Raw genomic sequence first — 27576 nt, 5'->3', positions numbered from 1 at the left:
ACAGATGCTTAACAAAGAACAACCCCATACTGACCCAGACGTGATCCCCTTCTCACCCAAAGCACCCTCTGCGTGCAGCTGGGAGCAGATACTGGGGAAAGAATAGGCCAAAGAGAGCAAAAGGTCCCATAAAATCCATAATTAGCAAAGAACCGCTCAGGGAATTCCCAAGCAGGGCCGTGCATCCGGACTCCTGCGTTTAATAAGTGCTAATGGATGGATGAGCCATTTATTGCGCCATGAACTTGCTTATGGTTTGTGGCTCCCACTGCACCCTGGGGCCATGACTTGCATAATGTGTGTTAGAAATAAATTGCTTCCCATTTTTAAGCCATTTTTGGGTTTAAAACTGCTGCCTGATGAGTTTTGTGGGTGCATCATTGTCCCCATGTGGCCACAGACACTGAAAACTTGTTCTACATTTACTGTTCACAGCTCAGGTCTGCAGTTGTCTCCTCTCTACATGACTGCTTTACAGTTACTGTCCTAAGGAACCGGGAGGAGAGAGAACCAGAGAATCCCAGCCTGGTTTGGGTTGAAGGGACCTTAAAGCTCCTCCAGCCCCAACCCCTGCCATGGGCAGGGACCCCTTCCACTGGAGCAGCTTGCTCCAAGCCCCTGTGTCCAACCTGGCCTTGAACACTGCCAGGGATGGGGCAGCCACAGCTTCTCTGGGCACCCTGTGCCAGCGCCTCAGCACCCTCACAGGGAAGAGCTTCTGCCTAAGAGCTCAGCTCAGTCTCCCCTCGGGCAGGTTCAAGCCATTCCCCTTGGCCTGTCCCTACATCCCTTGTCCCAAGCCCCTCTCCAGCTTTCCTGCAGCCCCTTTAGGCACTGGAGCTGCTCTCAGGTCTCCCCTTCACACAGCAGAGGGGCAGGATCCCCTCCCTGAGCTGCTGCTCACGCTCTGGGGGTGCAGCCCAGCACACGGGGGGGTTCTGGGCTCAAGCGCACACTGAAGCCGGGTCATGGGGAGCTTCTCCTCACCCAGCACCCCAAGTCCTTCTCCTCAGGGCTGCTTTCAATTCCTTCATCCCACAGCCTGCATGGATACCAGCATTTGCCAGGTGCAGGACCCTGCGCTTGGCCTTGTTGAACCTCATGATGTTCACGTGGACCCAATTCTCAAGCTTGTCCAGGTCCATCTGGAGGGGATCCTGTTCCTCAGGCACGTTAACTGCACAGCTCAGCTCTGTGCCACCAGGAAAAGATGCAACATAACTGTACCACCACTCACAGTGCATCGCCACCCCTCCCTCCGGCCAGACCTTTATGAAGGTCTCCTGAAGCAGAACCAACAGCATGAAGATCAAGGCATCACCATGCTACAAGCGATCCCAGAACACAAAACATCACCACAGGCTGGCAGGGGAATACTGACAGTTTATTTCACAGAGCATTGCAGAATTTATTTTGGTCTAGCTCTATTTTCATCCCAAAAGAATCATCCTTTTTTGTTAAAAAAAAAAGGTAGCAAATACTGAGGATGATAATGGCAACGGTCAGTGCATCACACATGAAGTTTGGGTCTTGTCCTTAGAATAAGGAAAGAAACCAGTGAATTTAAGTCTTTGTTGGATTGCTTTTAACACTTCCAAGCTTCGAAGCACTTCTCAATAACGTCATCTCCAAGGATAAAAACAGAACATGCAGGTGATTATCAACAGATGCTGAGATTGAACATCTCTCACTTGGCAATGACAATCCACTGGGAATGTTTCGGACAGCACCACATTAAAGGGAGAAGCAGCTTTGTTCTCAGCCACCTTCAAAGCCACCAAAACCTTGTAGTTGTGCAGAAGAAAACCACACTGGTTTTCAGAGTACCATAGAGAAGGAAGGTATTTGGGGAAAGTAAGAGCATGGACCAGGGTCTTACTCCACTTATATTCAGGTAAACCCAGGGGAGATGCAAGAGAATCAAAGTCTTGATTTGCATTGCTTACTAAAGCATCACAATCTGTATTTATCCATTATCTATAGGGATATTTTTCTTTTACATAAAGAAGTTGGCCACTTTTGCCCCCAGTTCTTACACACTAAACCCAAGACTTCAGGGTTTCAAAATGCTGCTTGAATACAGCTTAAGATAGAGCAGTTCAGTGCTGCCAAAACTGCTCAAAGCTGCTTTTATTGTGGTTTCTTCTTACCCCTTCCAAGCCTGCTTTGGGTATCAAACGTGATGCACATCAGCATCCCCAAGACCACCTTCTCCTCTGCAAGGTGACTTCTCCCAGCTTGGCCAGCACCCGGAGGCTCTGCTCCCATTCCCCCCATGGTGAATGGCATTGATGGTCCCATTCCTTTCAAGGCGGAGCACGCCAAGCTTCAAAGGAAGCTTGACCTCAAGTGGGATTTCTCACGTTGCTTCGATCAAGATCCAGCGAGGAAGGAAGCAACCCGAGACCAAAAGGCCACGGGGACTGAGCCAAGACCCATTCAGAGCTCCAGCAGCCTTCCGGCTGGCTTCAGCTGCCTTGGGAACTGGCTCTGTGTGAACAGCAAAGTGACCCAAAAACGGGCTCTTCTCCATGAGGACTTGAAGGTCTCCAAGAGCTGAAGCTGCCCTTCAGTTGTCATTTACTTGGTTTCTAAGCTTTTCTTTTAACCTCTAGTTTAGGAGTTTGGTTTAAAGCCTTTTGCATTGGAAACACGCTGATGAGGGCTCTCACCTTCCTGAGCCTGTCAGCATCTGCTGCAAGCCCATCGCTCCTTTGGAGGACAAGAACATGCAGCTCTAAAGATCCTGCTTGTAAAGCAAGGAGGAAAGGTCTCCTTGCAGGAACAAGTTGCATTCTGGGGCTGCTTCACCTTCCAAACTGGATACAGCTCCTTCATCCATGGGCATCTCCTTGGCCTGGAGAAGGGGAAGCTCGCACTGCACCGTCACCTCCTATTCCTATGTGGGTGCAAGGACAGGGAGGCAAAGAGCGACTGCAGGTGCCACTTGGAGTGGCAGGCACTTTAGCCAGATCCGAGTGGTGATGGTGCCCATGGCATTGCTTATTGCAAGCCATCATTGAGCATCCAGGCTTTGGGGAAAGGAGGATGGGATAAGGAGAAGGTGTCCAAGTGACTGAGCCAGTGCAACCCCTTCCCTGGCTCTGAGTGCTATCTCCTCTCCTAGGAAAGCTCTCTCCAAACAGCTTCTTGTTGCATTAGAGCTAAAACTTCATTGCCCAGGAAAGGGGGAAAGGGAAGGAAATCAAGAGAAAACCCATAACAAAACGACACTTCACAAGAACATCACAACATTCAGCTACACAGTCGCTGCACCAAGGGAAGGAAAGGAGCAGGGCAATGGGGAGAAAGGAGAGACACGTCCAACTTGGGTTTCCCAGAGCCCCCACCCCCCCCCCCCCCCCCCCCCCCCCCCAAGAGGATTTAGGCTGTCGGGTCAAGATTCAAGGTTGAGGATTTAATGAACACAGAATTTCCACTCATGCCCTGGAAAACTTACACTCAAAAACCCAAAAGAGAGACACAAAAATGTCCGGATTTTCTACATATTTACAAAAAAGGAGCCCCCCAACCTCACAACCAGGGAGGTGGAGCAGCGAGTGAGGGGGTATGGGAAGGGGTCTCTGCCCAACCAGCAGTTCCTCACAGGTTCCCATCCCGCAGCGAGCAGGAGAGCACGGCTCTCGCTGCCGGAGTGAGCACAGGGGATGCCACGTGCCAAGGGCTGGACCGGAGCCCCTCAGTTCATCCGCAGCTTGGTGGCCCGGTGGTCCGTGGGGGTGAGCATCTCGTTGGCGTAGCCGTTCTCGGAGCAGAGAGACAGCTCGTCCGTGGTCTCCACGCCGCTGTTGATCTCTGGGGAGGCAATGAGAAAGCAGGGACGTGGTTAGAGAGATGCAAATCCCACCCACCAGGTCACACCAAGTGACCACAGCCGGGAGGTACCCCATGGTGGGGAAGCTGAGGCATCGAGCAGCGATGCTATTCCAGCACATGGGATCCATCTGATCATAGAACGGTTTGGGTTGGAAAGGACCTTAAGATCATCCAGTACCAACCCCTCTGCCATGGGCAGGGACACCTCACACTAAAACATGGCACCCAAGGCTCCATCCAACCTGGCCTTGAACACTGCCAGGGATGGAGCATTCACAACCTCCCTGGGCAACCCATTCCAGTGCCTCAGCACCCTCACAGTAAAGAACTTCTTCCTTAGATCCAATCTAAACTTACCCTGTTTCAGTTTGAACCCATCACCCCTTGTCCTATCACTACAGTCCCTAATGAAGAGTCCCTCCCCAGCATCCCTATAGCCCCCCTTCAGATACTGCAAGGCTGCTCTGAGGTCTCCATGCAGCTTCTCTTCTCCAGGCTGAACAGCCCCAACTTTCTCAGCCTAAAATGATCCTACAGAGATTTAACCCAAGGTTTAATTACACTGCACCCATTCGAAACCAGTTCTGAACAGGGTCTGCCTCCAAATTGGAGCCTACCTCTGCATTTTCTTTACCAAAAGGGTGGACAGGCATTGGAACAGGCTTCCCAAGGAAGCGGTGGACTCACCATCCCTAGAAGTGCTCAAAAGCCATGTAGATGAGTCCCGTAGTGACACTGGTTAATGGTGGCCTTGGCAGTGCTGGGGTTAAGGCTGGACTTGATGATCTTTAAAGGTCTTTTCCAACCTGGTTGGTTCTGATTTCAGACCTTGCAAGAGCTGTATGGCATAACTTAGGAATTAAAATGCAGGATTTCTGAGCAAATCAGTGCTCAGACCTGAACTAGTTTGGAATGACCATGGCCATAACCCACAAGTGGCTCAGTGCAGCAGGGTCAGTCCAGTCCTCCCGTCTTCATCAGGAGATGACACCTGTATCAAGACCACCTCCTCCACCAGCAGAGAGCAGGGTGTCAGCTGAGTGATGGAGCAAAGGGCTCTGACCAGCCCCATCCATACCTGAGAAGATCAGCTTCTCCTTCATGATCTTGACGTCCCGGCTGGACCGGCGGACAGCAGCGCTGAGCATGATCTGCTCTGGGTTGTAGGTCCTGATGCTTCCGAAGCGCCACCTGCAAGACAAGAGGGAGATATCAGAGACTGGTCGTCCCCCCCCAACCACAGGAGCATCCTCAGTAGATGGCCACCAATGTAGAGACCAACAAGTCCCCCAGACCCCTCGCTCCCTTGCACCTACACAACCCCGCATGGTAGGAGGATGTTTAGAGATGAGGATGTTATCTCAGAGGGGTACAGACATACAAGCAGGTCATCTTTAACCACCTTGAGCACCCTAATTCCACCAAGGACTGCAGATGCCCCAAACCCCTATCGCATCAGCTATCCATCTGCCCAAAGGAAGGAGGGCTACTTTGACTCTTAGGGTTGGAAAACGGGAAGAGAACAAGACACCAAACCAAGAAACCATAATGTTTTCCTCACCGAGTGACATACCCATGGGCAAGGGGTTGGAACTGGATGATCTTAAGGTCCTTTCCAACCCAAACAATTCTATGCAGAAGAGAGCTCAAAGACAAGTTAAGATCTCAAACCTGAGGCACAGCAGAGACACCATCACGAGCTGCTCTGCAGGGAAGTACAAGCAGTCCCAATGCAGGGAGCTGGTCACATACAGTGACTTTAAGTATCACTTAAGTGTCCCCAAATGTTAAGCCTTTACTTCAATGTTGCTACACAAACCTGCCACTTTTTAAGCCTTGAGGAAACTCAGCATCACCTGAAGTTTCCACCACATGAGCAATATGAGGCTGGTGGGAACTTGGCTTGACTTAACATTAGCCAGACTTTATTCTCGTTACTGAATGTGTGTAAAGAGCATTACTGATAGCAACAAGAAATGGCACCAAATGTAAGGGGAATTTTGTTTTTAAAGCTGTTTTTTAGCCTGAGAGCACCCCTGTAGCAGACCCTCGGCTGCAGATCCTGAGGAGCGTAAGCTGCTGCAATAGGGGACAACAGGGCTTGGTGGGCTCAGACAACACAGCCATTCCCCAGATCCCATTGCAAAGGGATGCTGTTTAAGCCAGGCTTTCATAGCCCACACCCTACCAACTCATCCTCCTTCCACCGAGGAAGGCTTTCAGGTAAACCCCATTCTCCTTGCCACAGCCAGTGATGCTATGAGGCTGTTTGACGAAGAAAGAGCAGGGATTTAAGGGGTTTCTGATCTTCTGGCACCATCTAGTGGCTTCCCCATATAAAAGGAGGTGATTTGTCAAACTATTTCGACTTATTTATTTATTTAAAGGGTCACAACCACCTTCTCTTAAAGTTCTAACTCCCTCCCCAGCCCCCAGGAGCAGAGGGTTTGAGAAACCCCACACATCTCCAGTCTGGATCCACAGCATCAGCCTGACAAAGCAACAGCCACAAAAGAGGGTCTGCACTTTCTCTAGGAAGACCCAGCTGGCGTCAATTCCATGGGGTTTCCATCCCCTTCCCAAATCCCACGGGTGACACTGCACCATCAGGCTTTGAGTGGGGTACAGATGAAGGCGGATGCTCCACTACAGAGAAAAGAAGGGGTGGGATGACAACACAACACAAGTCACAGACCCACAGACAGAAGCAACACAGAGGAAGCACAAGGAGGCAAAGACATTAAAGTATAACTAAAAATACACACACCCCCCCCCAATATTTGTCTTCTATCATCATCTAAACTGAGCCACTCTGACTGGGAAGACCATTTTTACCCTTACTGTCCCATGCAGGTAGATCCCTCTAAGATTAACGTTGTTGCAAGTGCATAGGATCTCACAAGATAAGACCCTCCTTAAACTATAATTGGGGTCAAGCCCCTCCTTAAACTATAACTGGGGTCAAGCTATATTGCTATGAGTCTTTGCCCACCACATCAGGGTTTTCAGCAGTAGGCTGGGTTGCATTGCCCAAAGGCACGATGATCTCCTGCCCATAGGTCCTAGACACCCCATGGAGAACATGGGCCTTTTTGAGGCTCAAACAGCCCAGCCTCAAAGGGGTGCAGGGACCAAGGGCTTTTCTCCTCCTCTCCTTCTGCCATGGTGGCTGCAGTGAGACCCAGGGCAGTTAAATACATACAAGGGGCCAATGACTTCTCATAGGGATGTGTTGCTCTGATTGACCAAGCTAGGAGAGGGTAACCCCATGGTAGTTCAAAACACTACCTTAGAAGAGCCACCAGTACGTTTAACCACAACGCAACTCCGATCAACACCATACGAAATACCCTCTGCTGTGCTCGGTAGCCTTTGGGTCTCCAAGAAAGCTTGTTTAAGAGAAAACAGCACCTCTCCTACCCCCTTGGGCTCTGTTGTGATGGACCACGTTTAGGACAGCAGCGTGCAAAAAGGCCAGACAGACAGACAGCAGGTAGGTCTTGCTCTGGGAGGTTGGCGTCAAAGCGGACCAGACGGACACGGGGTGGGAACAGACTAAAAAATACTGGGACAACAACACAGAGACAGCACACACTGTGTTAGGGCCACGGCTGGACCCTTGCTTTGGAGGGGAGATGCTAAATGGGGTGGGAAAGAGGGGAGAAAATGGGGTTGTTTGGTACCAAGGTGGTAAGATGGAGCGAGCAAAGAGCCAAGCCAGCTGCAACCAGAGTCCCCATCCTGCAATGCTCTTGCCTAAAGCCCAACTCTTCCATGCCTGTCTTCTCCTTATCCATAAGCCAGGGAGCAAAGAGGAGGAGAACAGGGGAAAACACCCAACTTCCCTGTGCCCATAGAAGGGCTCAGCTCAGCCCCATAGCCAGTCCTGCCTTGGGGAGACGCTGAGTCCAAGGAACCTCATGGAGCAGGCAATGCAGATGACCAACCCCAACCCCTGAGGCAATGGGTGGGCAGAAGGAAAGGGGCAGATAAGCACGAAGCCACGTCCTCAGGAACCCAACCCCATGGCACACAGCGGAAGGAATGGAGAAGGAAACACGTGAAGAGTTTGCTCCCAGTATGGACACGGTGAAGGCTTTACTGCAGGAAAGTGACAGCGCTTCCCTCCAAGGGGAGGAGAAAAGTCAAACATCGGGGGAGAAAACAGCCAATACCAGGAGAAATCTGGTTTTCCAATTGGTGACACTTCCAATCCACCATCCCAGGCCCATTCTCTTCCTTTTCCTATTTATTTTCACACTGAATTCCCAGTTTCACAGTGGTATAACTTGAAAGAGACTCAAAGATCCCAAGTTCCAAGTGCAGCAATTGATGAGCCAAATCCTTCCAGCTATTAGCCTTATCAATTCATTCCCAGGGCTAGAGAAGTGCTACTTTATGTATTGAACAAGTTATATTATTTTCTTTGGAAGTGGCCAATTTAGCAGAGGTTGGTGCCAAAACCCACTGGTAAATGCAGGAAGGAAGGGCATGTTTTGCATGGGATCATTTCCATGGAGAGAGCATTATATCCAATGGGATTTTCTCAGTCATAACATGCTACAGGACCTCAGAATAGGGCTGTTTTAAAAGGCAGCAACTCAGATCACTGCATCAGGTCAGACTGCCTTCAAAACATCCACCAGCTTCATGGCTATGGGCTATGCAATGTTCAGACACCTACGGTCCCCGATGTGAAGGTAGATGCCTGAAAGCATCATAAAAACTGTGTCCATCTGCAGTGAAGCCATAGAAAAGAGGGAGAAAGAAAGAGAGAAAGGAAGGTTGAATGGAAAAGAGAAAGAGGAGGAAAGCACCAGAATTACCTGATCATGTGATAGCTGTGAGATGCCAGAATGCAGCAGAGAGAGAAAGAGGAGGAACATGCACAACAGTCAGAGCAGTAAGAAAATAACCAAGGCAAAGAGGCAAAAAGAGATCAGTTAGAAGTCATCACAGTTGGTATTCCCCCTTCGGAGCGGCTGCCCCGATCCTGTCACTGGGGCTGAAGCAGAGGAGCAGGAGCAATCCCTACCCATGGCTACAGAGAAGAGCCAAGCCATGCGTAGGAGAGAGGACGAGCACATCGAAGCGGTGGCTCTGCTCCCACCCACCCCCTCCATCCTTGCATGAAGGAAGCAGCTCTGGTTTGCCCCAAAATTGACTTGGAATAACACGACAGAACAAGAAACCACAACACTGAAGGCCAAATGCCAAACCCCATTTCCCGGAGCTGAATCACATCAGCAGGTAGTAGTTGGGCAACTCTCTGTGATTTGTTTTTGATAGATCCTCAATACTGCTACCAATGCTTTCATGTGGTGGAGAAACTGCAATGGCATGGAAATGGGTCTGCCCTGCACAGGGCTCTTGGAAGAGCAAGCCCTTTGCTGCAGAAAGTCCAGCTTCTAGTACTAGAGTTTCTCCTTCTTCCTCCTACTACTCGAGGTTGAGTTCATAGAACTGTCTGGGCTGGAAGGGACCTTTCAAAGGTCCTCTAGTGCAACCCTCAAGAGTTTCAAGGCCAGGTTGGATAGGGCTTGGAGCAAGCTGCTTTAGTGGAAGGTGTCCCTGCTCATGGCAGGGGTTGGAACTGGATGAGCTTTAAGGTCCTTTCCAACCCAAACCAGTCTATGATTTATTCTATGAGTTGTTCTACAGCAGAGATCCAACATACGACATTCAGCCCTGCTATGATGGACACGGCCAGACCTCTCTGAACTACTGCAATTCCATGTGAGGTCCAGAGGCTGGGAGCTCAGTGGTTCTGATGGACCCTGAGGAAAGCTGGGGGTGGTTTCCAGCTCTTCTCACACGCTGAAGGTGGAAGAGAAATCCTGCAATAATAGTTTCCCTTCCTTACCCTGCTTCCTCTTGCCCTGCTCCATCAAACCTTTTCCATACTGGAAGAAATTACATATGTATAGAGAGGAAAAGACCAACTATTGCAAAGTCCATAGAGCTGTGTCTGCTCCCTCTCTGAGCATGCATCATTTCACTGTGCTCTGAGACCTAGAGCTCCCATTCATGAGGTTGAATCAGGTTAATTCCTTCAGCTGTGCTCTCCTGGGTCCCATTCAGGAAACCCTTCTAAAACTGACTATGGGAGGTGATGGAAATGGCTGCAAATATCAACTTGGCCTTCAAATCCTGCTCTTCAGAGAGGTCATTCCCTGCCTCCAGGCTCCTCCCTGCATTTATGCATCTGATAGAGAAACACAGGGTCTAAAGAACAGGGACATCTCTTATTAAACCAACTGATGTATTTGAGGGAGTGGAGGAAGCTTCCAGACAACACAGCCGCAATGAACTTCTGGAGGAGAGGTTTAATGGGCCACAATTCAGATCACAAGACTACTTAGGAAAGCTTTGATCTCATCTTAGTCAGTGGTTTCATTAACTGCTGGGAAACCTAATCTAATCTGAGTTATGAATCTGCTGCTCACTCTATTATCACACGCTGGAATCGGGGACCTGCTGGGTACAGGTAACAGCGTTGGACTGTGCATTTAGACACCATTATAAACAGATCCAACGTGTGCCCTGAAGTCAAACTCATAGAAGGTGCTGGCAGGAGCAATAGCCTGCTGTAACACAGCAAAAATACATGGGTAATTTTGTACCCAGGGAAGGAATGAGATTGCTGAGAGCAAATGAACTGGGACAACATGACAGCAAAATCACTAGCTCGGGAGGCTGGAGCAAATTAAACTGCTGCTCCTAACGTGAAGGCAGTTTGGATCTCAAGGCAGAAGGGAAGCAGAGGTCCCTTGATGTCTTCAGGACAGTCGTTTGTGCATGCCAAAGCAGATGAGATTATAGAGCCGGGGGAATAAGGGATGCAATTCCAGAGTGACAGGGACTGCGTCTCTGAGCTCACACTTCTTCCCAGAGAGGGTTATTACCCTGTCACCACTGACAGCTAAAATGCCTCCCTAGGAGAAAAGGCACATCACTGGTAGGAACACTGTGGACTCCTCCAGTGCAATCAGGAGGAGAGCAGCTTTGCCATCGCTGTTATTAGGAAGTTGATTTACCTCCTCCTGATTTATCAGGGTCTGAACTTGTTCTGCCTCTAGGCTTTATGCTCCACATTGGTTTTCAAGGGTCCCTGGCTAACAGAGAGGCTTCTGCAAGGCCCTCATCAAACCCTTGCTGTCCCTTTTCTATGGAAAATGGAGAGACTTTCTCTAGGCATCAAACTAAGCAACTGACTTGATTTGCTAAATCATAGTTGTATTTCTTCACCCAAAAAGGAACAAACTGATGTAAGAAATTTGTAGCATGTTCTTTTTGAAGACTATAATGGTGGAATCTCAGAACATCACCTCTTCATCAGGGACTGCAGTGATAGGACAAGAGCTGATGGGTTCAAACTGAAACGGGAAGTTTAGATTGGATCTAAGGAAGAAGTTCTTTACTGTGAGGGTGCTGAGGCACTGGAATGGGTTGCCCAAGGAAGCTGTGAATGCTCCATCCCTGGCAGTGCTCAAGGCCAAGCTGGACAGAGCCTTGGGTGACAGTGTCTGGAGTGAGGCATTCCTGCCCATGGCAGGGGGTTGGAACTGGATCATCTTAAGGTCCTTTCCAACCCAACCCAAACCATTCTATGATTCTGTGACTCTTCCTTTACTACATTTTAATCTCTTTCTTAATGTCTATTACCGTAAAGCATTTCATTTCTCTCCCACAAGTATTTATGAGTAAAGCAAAGTGCCTATCACAGCTACCTTGAGATCTCTTTCTTCTCACAAAGTAGCAACTACATCCAATTCAGTGCCACATCTCAGAATGGAATTACCATTTGCAGTCACTGTAAGGGGTTATAACAAAGAGTTTCCCTGCTGTTGCAATCCAAGCACCTTTGGAGCATGCTGCTCCTCTTTCCCACCTCCACCCCACGCTCTGAACAAAAGCACATGTCACCAATAACACGACAATGGAGCTGTAACAATGCTACTTACTTCTGGAATATAAAAACTCCTACAATTATGATAAATGAAATGAGATCAGACGTGATCCAGATCAGGCGGTACTCGTCTGGAGGCTGGAAGACAAAGAACAGAGGCAGAACTTGTACCTTCTGGTTTGTTCAATCAGAGGCAGACCACACAATGGCAAAGTTAGCAGCAGGGCAGAAAGAGCTGCAGGAGTCGCACATAAATCACAACGTTTATGACATTTCTAAAATGCATCATCTAAAAATGAAGTTATCAGGAAAAGCCACAAACAGGAACAATTTTAAACGCTCCCTCCTTTCATGGGCTGACACTTAAAGCTCTTGGAGGGCTGAAAGTTTCTATCTCAGCTGTTGCTTCAGGTGAGGGTAAGATGCTGTTGGGAAATTGAAGTCTGTCAGAAAACACGGATGCATACAGACAGTGCACACTGAATCACAGAATCAACCAGGTTGGAAAAGACCCTCAAGATCATCGAGTCCAACTCCTGCCCTGCACTGCCAAGGCCACCACTGCCCCATGGCACTGAGGCCTCGTCTCCATGGGGTGTGAACACTTGCAGGGACGGTGACTGCAGCCCTGCCCTGGGCAGCCTGTTCCAATGCCTGAGCACCCTCACAGGGAAGAGCTTCTGCCTAAGAGCTCAGCTCAGTCTCCCCTCGGGCAGGTTCAAGCCATTCCCCTTGGCCTGCCCCTACAGGCCCTTGTCCCAAGCCCCTCTCCAGCTTTCCTGCAGCCCCTTCAGGCACTGGAGCTGCTCTCAGGTCTCCCCTTCAGGAGCCTTCTCTTCTCCAGGCTGCCCCAGCCCAGCTCTCTCAGCCTGGCTCCAGAGCAGAGCTGCTCCAGCCCTCGCAGCATCTCCATGGTCTCCCCTTCACGCAGCAGAGGGGCAGGATCCCCTCCCTGAGCTGCTGCTCACACTCTGGGGGTGCAGCCCAGCACAGGGGTGATGCGGTATCATGAGAGTGATGCTAATGAATTTCTCCTATCCCAAACCTGAACTATTCCCAGCCAGGAAAAGGTTACTGACAGATCCATCATAACCACCACCACCACTAAAGCACACAGTAATATTTCAGTACAGACAAGGAATACATAATGCATAAAGATGAATTCACACAATGGCAGTGTGATATGGATAAAACCAGTTGGGAGCCATCAACTCCTCTATGTCTGTCTCCCAGCAGAGATCAATGTGGGTTTTCCCCCCGCCTCAGCGAATCTTTGTGTGTCTCAATTTATCCTGTGGAAGTGTACCATGGAATTAGCATGACAATGGTTTAATTAGCCAGTGCTGCTGATGAAGATTTAATACTTGTATTTTCCAGCTGAATTACAGAAGGGTGACATTAAACGTTACATTTATTGGATGTATTAAGATGAGCAGACACAAAACTGATGTCTCCTGACATTTTCTAGGCAGGAAAGTGCCATCAGAACTATTTTGAATGAAAGCTCCGGAGTTTTAAGTTAGAACAAAACCCTCCCATCTACATCTTTCATTTATGCAACCATTGGTATTTTGCAACTCAAGAACCCAAACAGCAGGTTTTCCTGGGGGGCAGAAGTTGGGTTTCCTATGACATAGCCCAAGCAATAGGCAGACATGAGTTCGCTGGGCAGACTCCAACATCTGGTTCCATGTATACGTTTTAAAGTCCTGCAGCAATCTCAAAGTTAGAAGGTTTTGGTACCAAACCGAGGTTTTATAAGTGACAAAAAAAGGAATTTCAAGGCGATCAAACGAGGAAAACCAAAGACATTCACCCTGCGCACATCACTACTGAGTGCCCAGCGAGCAGATGCCTCCCTGGTCCTGCAGAGGGAGCACGGGTCAGCGAACATCTATTGAGGAGGCAACTTGTCCTGGTCCATCCAAAGCAAGACCTGCTCTGGAATCTGTTATATTTGGAATATAACATATATTCTATCTGGAATATATAACATAATATATCTGGAATCCTGCACTTCCTCTTCTTTAAACAAGGCTGTTCCAGGGGGATTACGTTGGGGCTTTTATAAGCTTTACCCAGTATAAATCCTACTTCTGTAATCCTCCCCTTTGCAGCCCATCAAACCCTTCATCCATTCAGTGCAACTGGGCAGAGAGCAACCCAAACCCCAGCTCTGAGAGACTCTCAGAGGGGGTCCCATGCTGGGTACTTGCTTTAAGAACAGCAGACTGGGGGCTGAACTCCAGCTCAAGCTTTACAAAGCCCTGCTCTAATGCCATGTTTGATGCTCTCTTCTTGCCAGCAGCTTTCCATCAAGAATGGAGGGAAAAGAGACTCTTTCGCTTCAATTTGCCCTCTTGTTTAACTGCAACACAAGTTAAATGTATTTTTGCCATTGCAAATGGGCCCTGGGTGAGGGAAGCAGAACAGCTTTGCACTGCTCAGCTGGTGATAAAGCCCAGCAAAGCCCCTGAGGGCGCTGGGCATACAAAACCTGGAAGGAGCAATGCTCTGTTCCAGCTCCCAAGCCATGTCCCATATGGAAGCGGCTCAGATGGCAAAGTCGGTTACATTACAGCACCCAGGCACTTCAGTATGCAGGAAATCAAGGGATCTTCATGCTGCTGGCGATGTAAGAGCGTGCACTTGCAGCTGAGGGATGAGCTGGTGGGAAACCCCTTAGAGGAGGGTTCCAAGTATCATCAGTGAGGCTGCCAGCTGTGGTGGAGAACAGATGTTTGCAGCAGCACCATTCACATTATGATAATCTCTGCTGCCAACAGATTCAGCCTTTATAAAGCCATTTCCAACCTCTAGCTTCAGCACACGCCAGTGTGAGTTTGTGGAGTCAGACACAGCAGTAGGTTAAGCTGAACATCACGCATAGATGTTCACCACCTTGCGATCCTTCCTCCAGCTAAAGATGCACATAGCTCATCAACATTAAACCGTCCTTATGCTCACCTTATTCTCCTCTTTCCCAAGCAGATTTGCCAGAGCAGCCTTGTCTCCTACTCCTGATAGGATCTGTCAGCAGAAAATATCCCCTCCATCACACACACTTACTCCTCTGCAGCTGAGCTCTTGTTTTGGGAATGCTTTGATGCAACTATTCCATCATTCTCTCTCCTGTCCAACATGAACGCTAGTTTTGATTCAGAGACCCAAAGTGCTAGGGGTGTTTTCAAAGCATTTACTGGCAATATGACAGCCCTTTGGTCTCTGTTTTTATCTTGTCCAGCAATGGGGTAGCCAGAGATAAGACTTGGCCTCATTTTGTATTAAAACCAGGTAAGAAAGCTGGTTTTGCAGCTTTACTGGTTCACCACTATGTCTGATTCTGCTGCAACTCTAACAGCTGCTCAACACACCTGGAAAGATGCTCTTCCATCAGGAGCAAATGGAAAAACCACGTGGGTTAAATGGGGCATGCAACACGATCTCCAAGAATCCCACCCAAACCCTGCACGAGGCCATCGGACGGAAAGGATTGTGGAAGAGGAGCTTGATCTGTTACTACCTTGGGGCTCAAGCATACAGAGGGGGAACATTCAAGCACAAAAGCACACTGAATCCAACCAAACCTTTCTGAACAAACCCAACGGAGATGTGGCTGCAGAGGTCAGTGACCACCTCCACACCCCTCCAGTGCATCCCATCGTTCTTACCATCAGCCAGGTGGGGAAAGGCACCTTGCGAAGGATGTGGGAGCTGTCGGAGGTGACCGACTGGACACCAGCACACCACAGGATGGAGTACAGCCAGGGCTCGTTCACAGTGTAGAGATTCACACTCAGGTTTGCCATGGTGTAGTCCCTGCCAGGAGACAGACAATGGTGAGATGTGAGTCCCCCAGCAAGCATCAGGCCCTAGTCTCTAAGAGTAGAGCCGTTGCCATCAGCCACTGCTGTTATCACACATGTATTGGGTTTGGATTGCTTGGAATAGATTTATAACAGAGCAGAGTCACTTCATAAGCAACCCAAGGGCATTGCGAGCAAATGGTTTGAACTTGAGAGGTTTCTTCACCACCTGGATGCTCTCCAACCCAAGCCACAAACCATCAGATACTTCCTTATGAATGATGGAGAGAAGGCTGCATGGAGACCTCAGAGCAGCTTCCAGTATCTGAAGGAGGCCTATAAGGATGCTGGGGAGGGACTCTTCATTAGGGAATGGAGTGATAGGACAAGGGTAACGGGGTCAAACTGAAACAGGGGAAGTTCAGGTTGGATCTAAGGAAGAAGTTCTTTACTGTGAGGGTGCTGAGGCACTGGAATGGGTTGCCCAGGGAAGCTGTGAATGCTCCATCCCTGGCAGTGTTCAAGGCCAGGTTGGACAGAGCCTTGGGTGCCATGGTTTAGTGTGAGGTGTCCCTGCCCACGGCAGGGGGGTTGGAACTGGATGATCTTAAGGCCCTTTCCAACCCTAACTATTCTATGATTCTATGGAGCAGTGCGTTCGTGTACCAAGCGCCTCATCACGTTGATGTAAAATCCACATCTGGCTCAGATACCTGTAACACTTCACTGGCAGTTTGCTTAATTAAAAACTGAGAGACGTCTTTCCAACATCAATTCCTACAACTTCCATGCCCTTGTTTTGAGGACAGTTGCAGAGTTTCCAGCTTCCTGAGGTCATTTTCCAAGCAGCTGAAGCCCCAAGCTGCAGTACAGGAGCTGTCAGCAGCAAAACAAGCACTGACAGTGGACTCCTTGTACCCATACAATTTGCATTAATTACTCTGTCTCCCTCTCTATGCAGCAGAAGCATCACTAATCTCCCTCGCATGGACAGTACAGAGATTAATCCTTGCAGTTTAATATCAGGAAAGCACTTTGAGGTGGAAGGGCACTGTACAAGATGTGGACATCTCAATGCTCACAACATGATCAAGCCGCTTCAAAGGCTAAGGGATGCTCAAGGGTGGTTGCAGCAATGTTACATCTAGAGGCTGATGTCTGGGGGACTGAAAGAACTGTGTTAAACCAGGGCTTGTTGAGCTCCCTCTGGCTTGCACTGCAGGACTGCAGCAATGCTGATGGGCACCACAAGGCCTTTAGAATGATAGAAACAATCAGGTTGGAAAAGCCCTTTTAGCTCATCCAGTCCAACCTTCACCCCAGCACTGCCAAGGCCACCACTAACCCATGTCCCTAAGTGCCACATCTATTCATCTGTTAAATACCTCCAGGGAGGGTGACTGCAGCCCTGCCCTGGGCAGCCTGTTCCAATGCCTGAGCACCCTCTGGGGCAGGAATTGTTCCTCAGCTCCATCTAAACCTGCCCTGGTGCAGCTTGAGGCCGGTTCCTCTTGTCCCATCCCTTGTTCCTTGGGAGCAGAGCCCAGCCCCTCCTGGCTCCATCCTCCTCTCAGGCACTTGTAGGCAGCCATCAGGTCCCCCCTGAGCCTTCTCTTCTCCACACTGAACCCCCCAGGTCCCTCAGCCCTTCCCCATCACACTTGGGCTCCAGGCCCTGCACCACCTCCATTACCCTTCTCTGGCCCTGCTCCAGCACCTCAATATAGTCCTCTCCATGAAACAGGATGAAAACCAGGCAGGCACTACCCTGCAGTTAAAGCACAGCATTAGTTTTAAAGGTGAAAAGCTAGACTGATTGCTGACAGCCATGGGAAAACACCACTGGGTGACACTGGATAGGACCACACACCCAAACAGCTGCAGGCTCAGCTCTTCCCTACTTCCAGCCCAAACATGCTCCCAAATAAACCAGCTCCTTTGGAGATACTGGGAGGAACCCCACAATGTGCCAATCTCATTAAAGAGGAGACTGGAGCAGTCTCAATAGATGCCACAGGACAGTAATGAAATGGATGGTTAAACTGCGATAAGAAATTCCTGAAAGCATACCCAGACTTTGGAGTAATCAAGATGCTGTGATAATAACTCTGGAGCAGATGAAGACAAGCAAAGGTCAGGAGCTAATGGGGATGAAACAGCACTGGGAGGTACTTGGTGTGAAAAGCCTTCACTTTTCCCCAGAGCTGACAGGGTACTAAGAACCAAACAATTCCTATGTTTTATTTCAAACAGGATCATCACATAATGAATTTGAATCAGCTCCTGGGAACATTCTAGGTGAGGGGTAGGGATAAGCTTGCACAGCTCAAGCTTTCGACAGCAAAACCATCTGAAAAGGTAACTCTGTGCAGATAAAACAGCCTGGGACGAGCAGGGAAGATGCTGCGGGGCCAGGGACGCAGGAGGATGCTCAGAGCTGTGAACACCCACTGTGGAGCACATGGGCTATGCCACGAGAGGGGCTGTACCTGACATCCTCATTCGTGACCTTGGTGTAACGCAAGTTGAGCTTGACGATGCCCTTCTCCCTCATGCGCTCTGCATCCAGCTTGAGGCCAGAAGTCTGCTGGAAGCCCGGTGCTATGTGTCTGACCAGCTGCCTCTCCGCGTCCGGCAGCCACATCACCTGCAACACAGAGCATGGTAGAGGTGGTTCATGCAGCTCTTCACACGAGGCAGCACTGCAGGCAGCCAGGTTACACCAAGCCAGAAGCTAAATCACAGGAGGGACTGCCTCGTTCGTCAGGCAAATGGTGTCGGAGACGATTACAGCCCCCACATCTTGAATCAAATGCATTTCAGGTTTATTCTTGAGCACAAAGGATGTGCAAAACTCACTTGGAGGTAAAAAGGGTTGAGGTATGAAGGGATTACACTAAATGCTCATGAGGAGATGTGAAGCATCCTTAAATCCTGATTTTCCTGTCCAGTTCAGGGCATGAAGAGAACTAAGGACACAAGGCTAAAACTGACAGTGCAGACATGATGCACAAGAGAAACCTTTCATAACCCCGTGGTTACAACTAGGTTTATTCACCCTCTTTCATCAGGGTCTATGTCTACCGCAGCCCAGGGCAAGGATGTCTCTAAGCTCATACCATGCTTTGAAAGTGTGTCAAATGAATTACTGCTCACAAGCTCAGCTGACGGATGTGAAGTGGATGCAGGAAACAATGGTGATCAAGGCCAGGTTGGACAGAGCCTTGGGTGCCATGGTTTAGTGTGAGGTGTCCCTGCCCATGGCAGGGGGGTTGGAACCTGATGATCTTAAGGTCCTTTCCAACCCAAACCATTCTATGATTCTATGGCTTGTGCCATGCAGAGGCTGGGCCCAACCTGATGATCTCTGCAGAATCACTGTGCACTGCATTGCTTGTTTAATAATCTAGTGACACTCATCACAGAATCATCATAGAATGGGTTGGGTTGAAGGGACCTTAAAGCTCCTCCAGTTCCAACCCCTGCCATGGGCAGGGACCCCTTCCACTAGAGCAGCTTGCTCCAAGCCCCTGTGTCCAACCTGGCCTTGAACACTGCCAGGGATGGGGCAGCCACAGCTTCTCTGGGCACCCTGTGCCAGCATCTCAGCACCCTCACAGGGAAGAGCTTCTGCCTTCTATCCAGCTAATGTCTAGTTGGGTCTCTCGGGGCCCCTCTCAACACTTGCCTGCCCTCACAGGGAAAGCTCATTTCCTTATACGCAGCAGGAACACCTCCCATTGCAGTTTATGACCACTGTCTCCCATCCTGACATGCAGCTCGGTGAAGAGCTTCAGTCCAGCTTCCCAACAACCTCCTTGCTGGTGCTGGAGAGGCCTAAAAGCAGCTCTTCAAAGTCTTGTCTTTTCCAGGATGAAGAGACTCAGTTCCCTCAGCACTTCTTGCTATATCCAGTCCCCTAACCCAGCTGGTGGCCTCTGCAGGTCTCACCCCAGCTTATCTGCCATGTATTAACAAGCCCCACATTGAACACGATTGTTGAGTAAGGGGAATAATCACTTCCCTCCATCTACCAGCTATTAGTACAAGCTATTAGCTATATTAGCTATTAGTACAACACTCTCTCAGGGCTTCTCACTACCAGGGTATACTGCTGCATCAGCAGTCACCTTGGGTAGCTTTCAGAGGTCTATGGTAACCCCAGCCTCTAGGGCCACCAGCCTGGAGTCGCAGTCTTTTCCAGCATGACTTCCTGGCACAGAGTGGCATTTCCAATTAAGTCTTCAAAATGGATCCCACCAGACTTGATACCCAAATGAAGACACTCAAGGATTGAGGGAAACCCATAAGGAGGGCAATTTTGGGACCATACCCAACCTCACGGAACTCACAGCCTGCTGCTGAATTCCCGATGCCAGGATGGTTTCCAGGGTGACGTTGATGTAAGTGCTGTAGTAGGGATGAGCTGATGGCAAGTTCTGGAAGTTCAGGATGAGCGATGTGTTGTCCTTGATCACCTCCAGCATATCCGCCAGCTTGCAGACTGACTGGTTGGCAGCTTCCAAGTAGTCAGACCTTGAGAGAGACCCAGCCGTCCAGAAAGGGTCGTTCTGGAAGCAAAGCACATCCCAGTCTTAGTGCCATGAACTCCACACTACCCCAATACAGGTGAAGACCCTTTTCTACCCCACCTTGGCAACACTGGGGCACGTGGACAGCTACTGTTGGTGATCATATTGCAGCTCGCTCAAGAGTTTCTCTGTGCCTCAGTTCCCCTACTTAAGGAGAAGTGGCAGATCCTTACTGAAAGCAAGGTGTTCTGGACAGGTCACCCCATTTCCAGAGGAAGAGCAGAGCTATAGGGTAAGTAATGTCATTTTCCATGGTAGTGAACTCAAACTGTACTTTCTCACACCATGTTCACAATTACCAAGTGACCAGAGAGCAGCTAAGGGCTGTTAAAAGAGATGGGCTCCTCCCTTAAGGACATTCAGGAACATCAACATCAAAGCACATCCCAAAAAGTATCCTTCCAGAGGGTGTTTGGGCTCTTCTCATTTGGCAAGGAGCAGTTTCCCTGCATTCCCACAACCACATGTGCAAGTTTCTGTGTAACATACCATACAGACATCCCCATCACACCTCCAGATCAGCTCAGATCAGAATGGCGATGAAGCCATGGTGGATTCAGGCTTCCACCGAGCAAGAACCCAAGCAAGCATAGAAAACCAGTACCTGCAGCAATGCCTCAGCAAGCCATGTTCAAGCTTACATTGGAGGGGACCTTAAAGCTCATCCAGCTCCAACCCCCGAGCTTTAAGGTCCCTTCCATCCCAAACCAGTCAAGGAGTCCATGATGCTTGGCTCCAAGGACACCCTCGCCATGGCCATACGCACCCGTAGGAACCACTCTCCAGCATTGAGCTTTTCCAGGTCAGTCCAGTTGAACATGGAGGAGTGCTCGTAGGCCCGCTCTGGAAACACTTCCTCCACGTTCGTTGTTCTCCTGAGTGTCTTGTCGTGCATCAGAAATGGCACTCCATCATAGCTGCAAAGACAGGCAGAAGGCCCTATTTACAAGGTCAGAAGACACAACCATGTACACGGTACTGCATAAATGCCTGTTCCCACTCCAGCTTCTTGCACAGCTTCACATCACACTTGTTGTGAAGACCTCAACCAGCTTAACACATCCCAAGCAGCCTCAATATCCTTTGATGCACCCAGAGGGAAAAGTCTCTTAGATACCTGCTAGGTGTTTGCAGTCATTCATACACTGACTGACCCCATCCATCTCTAGATGGCTACTAGAGTGCTAAACTCTAGTAGCTTGGACAAGAACATCCACTTTGAACACTCACACGAACCAAAGCTTTCTGCAGGATCTGTAGCTCCCAATATCAGAGGTTTTCCATACCCTGCTTGCACAGACACACCCCGAACTATTCCCAAATTGCTAATAGTAGATGATGAGAAAGATTCCAAGGGCTCTCAGACTACAGAGAACAAAGTGGTGACAGGCTTTCAGCAAGATGCAAGGGTTCCAAGGTACCAAAATTGTTCTGAAATTGCCTCTTCCCAGTTGAAAATGGATTTCAGGAAGCAGCCACGCTCACACAAGTCCATGCATCTGAAAGAAATCCCACCTTTCAGATGGAACTAAAGAGCCAAATGCATGTCCTGTGGTTTATAAGCCATGCAGATGGCTTAAAAATGGTTCTGGGAAGCCAAAAGTGCTCTTTAAGCTTTCTTCCACTCCATTTTCTGTGATTGAATCAGTGATAACACCACACAAGGCAGTGATGGTTTCTATCCAGTGCAGGGGAATATTGTCTGCACTCAGGAATCAAGATAAACCCAGCCTGATTACAAGGACATTTTCCTAAGCAAGGAGCCCGTCTTCATCATGGGAGATTCAGATAAGGTCTGGAAATGAGATGAGGTTTCAATACAAACCCCATCTGAATGAGGAGCCAAGTCACAGCACTCACCCCGAGAGCCAGAGGGAAAACCTCACTTGTAGATGATGGAGCAAATGCTGCCTCTGCTTCACCATTGCCTGCAGAAGTCCCTTATCACAAAGGCCACTGGCATCTTTGTTTGCTATTTCTAGCATGCAGTGTGCCAACAACTTCCTCCCCAACCCACAGCACCACGCTGACACAGCAATACCATGCTCAGCAGCACACTGCGCTGCTGCAGTCACAAGGGGCTTTAATAAATACAGTTAAAAAGAAGAAAATAAGCTAAGCAACTGCAGAATTAAAAGCGTGGAGTGTTTAAGGGAGATAGGAGCTCAAGTCTTAACATCTCATAGCACAGCATCGTCAGATACTGTTAAGCCTCCGCAGTGTGGAAAACCTATGAGGGCACTTCACATTTGCTCCTTTCCTTTCTAATCCTTCCCTTTACAGAGTCACTCAGCGCTACTCAAGTCTAACCACAACCTATTACAGGCACAGGCTGGCTAAAAGTACTTCAGAGACAGAAATCAGAGCTTTAGAAGAGATGCGAGGGGAGGTAGGGGATGAGAGGAACACACAGGGAGACTGTGCTGCTGCTTGAAGCAAAGTTGGCTTTATAACCAGGGCCACCCCATTTAGGGTCTGTGATGGGTAAGGAGCAGGGTGTGATGGGTCTGAGTGCATGTCCAAGCAGCTCACCCATGGCAAATACATGCCTAGAAGAACATGAAGACATCCCAGGAGGGATATCCTGGACCCATCGAGACACAGGCACAAAGAGCATCTCTCAATGGGATAAGGAGAGCAATAGGTCTTGTGCACAAACCCTTCCCAAAGCTGCTGCCAGCTGTATGGATAACTCACTTTTTGGTCTGAAGGTCAATGGAGTCCTCTTTTTATAGAGTTCTCCTTGAGAGGGCCTCAGATAAGTGGGCCATCAAGGGCATTAAGCTATGGATGCTTGGAGTGCTCCTCTGGGATAGCTGATGAGTGGCAACAGGGAAAGCTCTTGGAGCTTTTCCAGCTCTCCTCCTCCCAAAAGTCCACTTTTCTCCTTGGCCTGTGCTAACAGAAGCAACTGATTCAGCCATGTGAGTGAAGTGCTTGTCTGGGCAGGCAAGCAGTTGTCCCTTCACAACTGTTAATGAACTAAGTTTGGAAAGAACAGGAATTGCATCACATACATCCCAATTCACACTTCATCTTTCCACAGCGACCTTCCACTCCTAAGTGGGAAGAAACTACTTTAGCTTTTGTTCTCAAACAATTATACAAAGATAAAAATAAGCCCCGTAACATTTAACCTTCAGAAGCCCATCTTCCACCAGGCAAAAAGATCTTTCCATCAACACCAACCTCTAACGTGGTCAGGGAAAAATAGGAGCTTTGAGTCTTTCTTGTGTTTATAACTGGAACTGAAAGAAACTGAGGGATCAAGGGGTGATGGGCTCAGACTGAAACAGGGGACGTTCTGGTTGGATACAAGGAAGAAGTTCTTCCCTGTGCGGGTGGTGAGGCGCTGGAACAGGGTGCCCGGAGAACTGGTGAATGCTCCATCCCTGGCAGTGCTCAAGGCCAGGTTGGACAGAGTCTTGGGTGCCATGGTCTAGTGTGAAGTGTCCCTGCCCATGGCAGGAGGTTGGAACTGGATGATCTTGAGGTCCTTTCCAACCCAAACCAGTCTGGAATTCTGTGATCACCAAGATAAGGCATTACAGCTCCCTTCGTGCCACTTATGCCCTCTTGCACATCTATGTAATTCATGCAAAAAACATAGCTCAGAGAAGGAATGAGTATTGAAGAATTATCAAGCTCCTGGAACAATGAACAGATCTTGAAATAACCCTCTCTAAATGTCACTAAATTGGTCTTGTCTTCCTGCAAACGAAGATGAATTTCACAGGAAAGGTGTCCAGGCTCTTCCACCTGGACAACTTCACCTTCAATCGTCATCTCAAGGAAACCATTAGCATCCTCTGTGCATTACAAATGGAGACACAGCTAGGAGTTATCAGAGGTGTTGATCACGAGAGCCCCTTTCAATGGGAAAAAGCAGCAGTAACCAGACACACAGCAGATAGGAAAGACCCATCTGCATGGATTGGGCCATCCACTGAGAGCCTCAGACTGAAGAGCACACTGGCTTACCTCAGTACAACATCAGCTTGGACTCCATACATCTTCTGCTCCACTGCCTTCTGGAAGGACATCAGAGTGTTTTCTGGTGCCAGCTATGGGGGGAAATAAAAAACAATGAGAGATTAATACTCAGTGAAGAGTTTATGAAGTAGTGGATGCTGAGAGGAAGATTTAGACATATTAGGGAGCCAAGACAATCTTGGTTTGCAGACTCCATAGCAGCCAGTTACACTGGAGTACCAGCATCCCTCAGGCAGGATTGCATCTTACTGAAGTCTGAAGATGACCAGCGCATTTAACTCCATTGATGGTCTTCTCACACAGAGAGTTCAATGCAGAGCTATTATGACCTGCAATACCAGAAACCCATGAGCTCAAGGTCTGGTGCAATATTAGTGTATGAGAGATTTCCTCATCAGCGTGGTTCCCAACAGTGGCTTGCTGGAGATCCCTATGAAGCAGTTGTTAATGTGATGCCAATTCTCTATCCATGGGTTATATCTACAGCTATTAAAATAGCTTAACAGTTCTTCATTCTCCTACTGCTCTAAGTAAACAGCGATTACAACATCATTATAGCAAGAAGAAAGCCCATAAACCAGAGTATTATCCATACCATGGAGAACAACTGCAACAAAGGTTCTGTAGCACGTTTTATTTCCACATCTACTCATTCAATCAAGTCATCTATTGCTCAGACTCAAAATCTGATCATTCCTCTAGTAACAAATGGTCTAGTTAGTTTAGCAACTAGAAAAATATCTTTAAGCCTTGAAAATGTATCCCCATGGCTATTGTGGATGAGGACTCATAACTTACCTCGTATTTCATCCTGTGGAATGGAGCAGATGGTAACAAGATTTGGGTTTGTTTAAAAGCAACACAGCGTGAAAGCAAACACTTTGGTTTTCTACAAACCAATACAGTAGCTAGCCCCAAAATAGCCATAAACCAATACCGGGCACACCAGATACAAACCACCACAACTATGGAGGAAATACTGCCAAGTTTTCTGCACTGAAACACAAGCACATCAAAATAAAGCTAGTTTTAAAGCTTTTCTGGTTTCCAATTTGCTTTCAGGCTTAGGGCACCTCTAACCCCATTTTCCACCCATCTCTGCACCACCAGCATCAGTAGGTTCCCATCAAGACGCAAGGAGCATTCACAAGCCATGATTTTCATGGCATTCGGAAGAGGAATAATTAGAACTAAGGCCTAAATACACCATGAAATATGCACAATAAAAACCCGCTCGAGAGTTTAAGGTGTCTCTGAAAATCACTTGCTTTTTATAAGCTGATCACCTTCAGTGCTTGGGTCAGCAGAGCTTTAGGGTACAATCATCAGAGCTAATGTCAGCAACAACCTTCGCATAGCTCCGGTATCTCTCCACTCAACTCCTCCGGCTCAAGCCACCATCAATACTGGTTCATTTCTGTTTGTTCCAAGGCGACACAGAGCCACGTTATCTTCCCAAAAAGGCTCCCAGTCAAAGCCTGGCTTGTCTAGGTGAAGGCAGAGTCAACACCCCCATCACACACACTGGTACAACCCAGCGCTGGGTCACACAAGGTCGGGCTAAAAGAGCTTGTTGCAGTAGCTGCACGATGCTCAGAGCTGTCAGCAGGGAGCAGCAGGCACAAAGATCTGGAGATCCCATCGGATTTGCTCTATCTCCTTGGGTGGCTTTCAGCATCTTGGGTTTCCCCTCCCAAGGGGAACAGGGCAAGGTGATGCCCTTTCCACAGGGTAATGCTCAATGTTTGCTTACGGAGACGGCAGCAATCACAGGGCAATAAAGTGAGTAGTCTTTAAACAATAGATAGCTGAGCTAGAGAAACCAAAGGGCAACACAAGACCACCAGCCTGTCAGGATGATGCTGGGTAGATGCAACACAAGTCCATAGAATCACAGAATCGACCAGGTTGGAAAAGCCCTTTAAGCTCATCCAGTCCAACCATTGCCCACCACTGCCAAGGCCACCACTGCCCCATGGCACTGAGGCCTCGTCTCCATGGGGTGTGAACACTGCAGCCCTGCCCTGGGCAGCCTCTTCCAATGCCTGAGCACCATCTCTTTACGTGACTTAATGATCTATCAGGTCTTTTCCAGCCTAGTTGATTATATGATCCTATAGTAGTGATGTTCATGCATGTAACGCTATAATACAGCCTGCGGTGAGTCAAAAACTGAGATACTCACTGAGTTTTAAAACTCAGTGCACTATGACAGTCCCATCATCCTCAGCATTCAAGGCAGCTGCTACTGAGCTTAACCCCATGGAGTTAAAGTGATCCCAGCCCCAGGAGTGGAGTATTCCACTCCTGCCTCATCTCTAGCCCCTACAGAGATTGCAGACTAAGCTTCACTCTTCAGTAAGGGTGAAACTTAACTGGATCCCATTGAGGACTGCGTGTGGCTGGTCATTTATGAGGCACATCCATTCCTTTCCCAGGAATATAACCCTAATGAGAGACAGATAAACCTACAAAACTCTGGTCAGCCCTGGGTTGAAAATGCAGCTGTGCAGAGGAAACAACATTTGAGACTGTTCTATAGGAATACGCACTTTGAAGCTGTAACATCACAGAATCCCAGCCTGGTTTGGTTTGGAAGGGACCTTAAAGCTCCTCCAGCCCCAACCCCTGCCACAGGCAGGGACCCCTTCCACTGGAGCAGCTTGCTCCAAGCCCCTGTGTCCAACCTGGCCTTGAACACTGCCAGGGATGGGGCAGCCACAGCTTCTCTGGGCACCCTGTGCCAGCGCCTCAGCACCCTCCCAGGGAAGAGCTTCTGCCTAAGAGCTCAGCTCAGTCTCCCCTCGGGCAGGTTCAAGCCATTCCCCTTGGCCTGGCCCTACAGGCCCTTGTCCCAAGCCCCTCTCCAGGTCTCTTGTAACCCCTCTTTAGGTATTGGAAGGCTGCTATATATAAAACATATAACATGTTTATATTGCACCTGAAGTTTCCCTTTCCCCCCCCCTTTAGGTTTTTATGTATATAACTTCAACTATGAATTGCATAAACTTCCAGTACCTATCTGTGACCATTTCTGATGACACAGTACTGATCTTGCATTGATAGTTTAGATATCACACTTGAACTGCAAACTTCCACATATGGCTGGCTCATCTTCATCACAAGACCACTGGAAGTGAAGAGCATCACGGATGGATGAACATCTCTCCCTGCTCTGAATCAGCAAACAGCACGGATGTCAGCAGAAGAGCTCTCCATAACGCCATGCCCTATGTGTGCTGGGCAGTCTCTATAACACCACAATGCTATTACTCGGCAGCCTGATTCCCTGTGTGTCAGAAGCTTTTGAAAAGTAGATTATACGTAAGCCTCGCAGGCAAAGACGTCATCTTCTTGTGAGCACGTGGTGGGTAAGCTCCTAACCTGGCCAGAGCCACTTATCTTGATATAAATAATAGCATCTCCAAATGAGTCCATC

General features: G+C 48.8%; 1 protein-coding gene across 6 annotated transcripts in view; it reads right to left on the bottom strand.

The window, feature by feature from the left end:
* Nucleotides 1-3403: 3403 nt before the first annotated feature.
* Nucleotides 3404-27576, bottom strand: part of GDPD5 (glycerophosphodiester phosphodiesterase domain containing 5) — a 163211-nt gene continuing 139038 nt past the window's right edge. For 3 of the 6 annotated variants that reach the window (XM_057417395.1, XM_057417396.1, XM_057417394.1), the window contains exons 9-17: nucleotides 24126-24208; nucleotides 20911-21061; nucleotides 19905-20123; nucleotides 18042-18199; nucleotides 15418-15565; nucleotides 11802-11884; nucleotides 8664-8678; nucleotides 4901-5028; nucleotides 3404-3816 (exon numbers count right to left, since the gene is read on the bottom strand). In XM_057417395.1, coding sequence (XP_057273378.1) covers nucleotides 3701-3816; nucleotides 4901-5028; nucleotides 8664-8678; nucleotides 11802-11884; nucleotides 15418-15565; nucleotides 18042-18199; nucleotides 19905-20123; nucleotides 20911-21061; nucleotides 24126-24208 — 1101 coding nt within the window. In that variant the 3' untranslated portion in view covers nucleotides 3404-3700. The remainder of the gene's footprint in view (nucleotides 3817-4900; nucleotides 5029-8663; nucleotides 8679-11801; nucleotides 11885-15417; nucleotides 15566-18041; nucleotides 18200-19904; nucleotides 20124-20910; nucleotides 21062-24125; nucleotides 24209-27576) is intronic. The other 3 variants (XM_057417397.1, XM_057417398.1, XM_057417399.1) reach the window with 3 other exon arrangements.

The sequence above is a fragment of the Pezoporus wallicus genome, unplaced genomic scaffold, assembly GCF_028554395.1.
Source record: "Pezoporus wallicus isolate ANWC-B61680 ecotype Strahan unplaced genomic scaffold, APGP_CSIRO_Pwel_v1 contig_13838, whole genome shotgun sequence".
Taxonomy (NCBI): Eukaryota; Metazoa; Chordata; class Aves; order Psittaciformes; family Psittacidae; genus Pezoporus; species Pezoporus wallicus.
Note: the sequence above shows the minus strand (reverse complement) of the source record. Positions and strands in the feature narration are given on the sequence as shown.